The sequence below is a fragment of the Otolemur garnettii genome, unplaced genomic scaffold (genome assembly GCF_000181295.1).
Source record: "Otolemur garnettii isolate 467f Iridium unplaced genomic scaffold, OtoGar3 scaffold00018, whole genome shotgun sequence".
Taxonomy (NCBI): Eukaryota; Metazoa; Chordata; class Mammalia; order Primates; family Galagidae; genus Otolemur; species Otolemur garnettii.
In genome coordinates this window covers 15,146,426-15,149,870 of record NW_003852413.1, presented here as the reverse complement: position 1 = coordinate 15,149,870, position 3,445 = coordinate 15,146,426, and the positions used below count along the sequence as shown (strand labels likewise).

The following is a 3,445-nucleotide window of genomic DNA, read 5'->3' as shown; positions in this document are numbered from 1 at the left end:
TCAAGTGATCCTCCTGACTCAGCCTCCCAACTAGTTGGGACTTACAGGCCCCCGCCACAATGTCTGGCTATTCATTTTAGAGACAGGGTCTTGCTCTTTGAGTGATCTCAAACTCCTGAACTCAAGCAATCCACTCACCTTAGCCTTCCACAGTGCTAGGACTGCAGGTGTGAGCTACCTCACCTGGCCTAGATAAATGTGTTTTTAACTTAAAAAAAAAAAAAAAGACTATATTTTAAGTATTTCCACCCCCCCAGCAACTTCCTATCCATTTGTCCTTGGTAGTATAGCATCATGTTGGAATCTCAACTTTTAAGATTTTTGATTTTAAGGTTCAAATTTACCATAAACTGCACTGGCTAATTCCTTAGGACAGTATAAAGAGTTTGAAGAGCTGAACTGATTCAGGACACTGAATCCACAGGCTCACCTGCTAGCTTTGAATCCTTTCAACTTCTGTACAAAGAATGATTCAAGAACTTCCGCACACTGGTAAAAAGGGGAGTCACTTGGATTGTAGTAACGACAGTTATCAAATATTTTGGTCATATCTGCCACAAATTCTGTCAGCTTTTCATAGTATCGTCTTTGTACTCTTTCTTCCATGGTGGCAAGGTCTTAAAAACAAAATATAAAACATTTATAAAACATTAAAGTTTTCCCAACGTCAATGTTTCCCAAAGTTGTGACTTACAAGGATATAGGCCTACTGGCCTCACAGTCCCAAACCAGGCTGATTCTCTACTGGAGACTATTTTATAATTCGTAAAGACCATAGGAGAGCTTTCCACTTTTGTTTTTAAGTGAGGTTCTGAATACAAATCCTGGTTGCTGTTAAGGTTCCTTTACTTTCAGTTAACTGCACTGAATAGCTAGCTCTTCACTCACCAACATGATGCATATCTAAGTATAATAAATTTTCACAGGCAAACAATTAAGTATAGTATGTGTCAAAGAAAAGGTAGAAATCCAGATTCAACAACAAAATCTCTGTACTAGTCATTTGATGGTTCTTGTATTAGACTAATAGCATCATTTTGTTATCCTTATTCATTTTTCTTTTTCTTTTTTTTGAGACAGCCTCAAGCTGTCGCCCTGGGTAGAGTGGTGCTGTGGTGTCACAGCTCACAGCAACCTCCAACTCCTGGGCTTAAGTGATTCTCTTGCCTCAGCCTCCCAAGTGGCTGGGACTACAGGTGCCCACCACATTGCCAGGCTATTTTTTTTTTTTTTTGTTGAGACAGAGTCTCATTTTATTGCCCTCAGTAGAGTGCCGTAGCATCACACAGCTCATAGCAACCTCCAACTCCTGGGCTTGGGCAATTCTCTTGCCTCAGCCTCCTGAATAGCTGGAACTACAGGCACCTGCCACAATGCCCAGCCATTTTTTTGTTGCAGTCTGGCGGGGGCCGGGTTTGAACCTGCCACCCTCAGTATATGGGGCTGGCGCCCTACCCATGGAGCCACAGGCTCTGCCAACCAGGCTATTTTTTGACTGTAGTTGTCATTGTTGTTTAGCTGGCCTGGGCTGGATTCGAACCTGCCAGCTCTAGTATATGTGGCTGGCGCCTTAGCCGCTTGAGCTATGGGCACTGAGCCTATCCTATACATTTTTATTATTACCTTATACTTGTGATAAATGATACTGACTTAACCATTCATGACAGAAATGATATAAAGTGCCTACTTAAAATAAATGTAAGGGAAAAATATTACCTGATAAATAACATTAGTATGTAATAGTACAGGTTGTATGCAAAAATGAGAAAAAATAATGAGGATGGTAGACAGGCGTGATATTGTGAAATACACATTTGTCCCCTTTTCCTAACATTTAGCTCCTAAAACCCAGGATCTTTAAAGTGATGAGTGTGTTTTGTATGTTAAAGAGATGACTGGTGGCTGGCCACCAGTAAGACTGTGGCAGGATTAGAGGGTTAGGACTTTAGTCCTCCTACCTAAGGGGAGTGGGAGTAAAGGTCAAGCTGATCACCAATGGCCAAAGATGTTCAACCTTTTATCTTCTCTGCTGCACACCAGAAGAGTTATCTTGAGCCATACATTAAATATAGAAACAATAACAAAAGCTGATGGGGGGTATCTGTTCATAATTTTTGTGGTATCTGCCACCACAGATAAGCAAAAAAGTCCTCACATAATCAGCAGGGAGTCCATGGACTGTGGGTTGGACAATCCTACCTACATAATGCGGTTTCCATAAAATCCCCAAGGGAAGGGAGGTGGCAGGGAGATTGCTGTGCTCTCAGCTAACAGGCACAAGGAGAGGGTGCATGGCACACCTCCTAGGTGAGAGGTACAACTCCAACAGGGACTTTACCTAGCAAACACAAACATGTAAAATAATTGTTTGTACCCTCATAATAATCTGAAAATTTCAGAGAGCTTCCCAATAGCTGAATACCTAAAGGTTCACGGAGTACAGAGCCTCACCCCAGAGAGAACAGAGAAGCTCGTTGCCCCTTCTTCCCCACCATGTTTTATGCATCTTTTCTAACTGGTGTTCAATGGTAAGTATGTTTCCCCAAGTTCCGTGAGCTGCTCCACCAAATTAATCAGACATGGGACCCTGACTTACAGCTGGTGAGTCAGACTTACAGGTAAAACAACCTGGGACTTATGGTTGGCATCTGAAAGTAGGGGCAGTCCAGCGGACTGAACCCTCAAGTGGCATCTGATGTCACCTTCAGGTAGACAGTGTCAGAATTGAATTGAATTAGAAAACACTCAGCTGCTGTCCCCTGCAGACTGGATCTTAGTGGGAAGAAATCTCCATACACTTCTTGGTGACCAAAGTTAACAGAAATCTTCTGTGTTCATTGTTGTAGTGTGAAAGCAGAGGAAAAATAGTTTGTTGTATCCTTTCAGAGGAGGTAAATGCTTTGGAATATGATTGTACTAAATGTCCCAGAAACTTGGCGCCCATAGCACAATGGTTATGGTGCTAGTCACATACACCAAGGGTGGTGGGTTAGAACCTGGCTCGGGCCAGCTAAACAATAGTGACAACTGCAACAACAACAACAAAATAGCCGGGCATTATGGCAGGCACCTGTAGACCCAGCTACTTGGGAGGCTGAGGCAAGAGAATTGCTTAAGCCCTAGAGCTGAAGGTTGCTATGGGCTGTGACACCATAGGAGTCTACCCAAGGGCAACAAGGTGAGACTCTGTCTTAAAAAAAAAAAAAATTTCCTGGCACAAACTGTAACCATGAAAGTACTAGGAAATAGAACACTTAAATGTAATCACTAAATTATATATTTAGGGGGTGGTGCCTGTGGCTCAAGGAGTAGGGGCACTGGCCCCATATACCAGAGGTGGTGGGTTCAAACCCAGCCCTGGCCAAAAACAAAAAACAAACAAACAAAAAAATTATACATTTAAATATGATTAAAATGGTAAGTCTTTTTTTTTTTTTTTTTTTTT

The 3,445-nt window shown here is 42.1% G+C and overlaps 1 protein-coding gene across 8 annotated transcripts in view; it reads right to left on the bottom strand.

Annotated features, from left to right (window-relative positions):
• BPTF (bromodomain PHD finger transcription factor) overlaps positions 1-3,445 on the bottom strand; it is a 153,550-nt gene that overhangs the window by 6,114 nt on the left and 143,991 nt on the right. For all 8 annotated transcript variants that reach the window (XM_023510993.1, XM_012803136.1, XM_023510994.1 and 5 more), the window contains one exon: positions 431-617. In XM_023510993.1, coding sequence (XP_023366761.1) covers positions 431-617 — 187 coding nt within the window. The remainder of the gene's footprint in view (positions 1-430; positions 618-3,445) is intronic.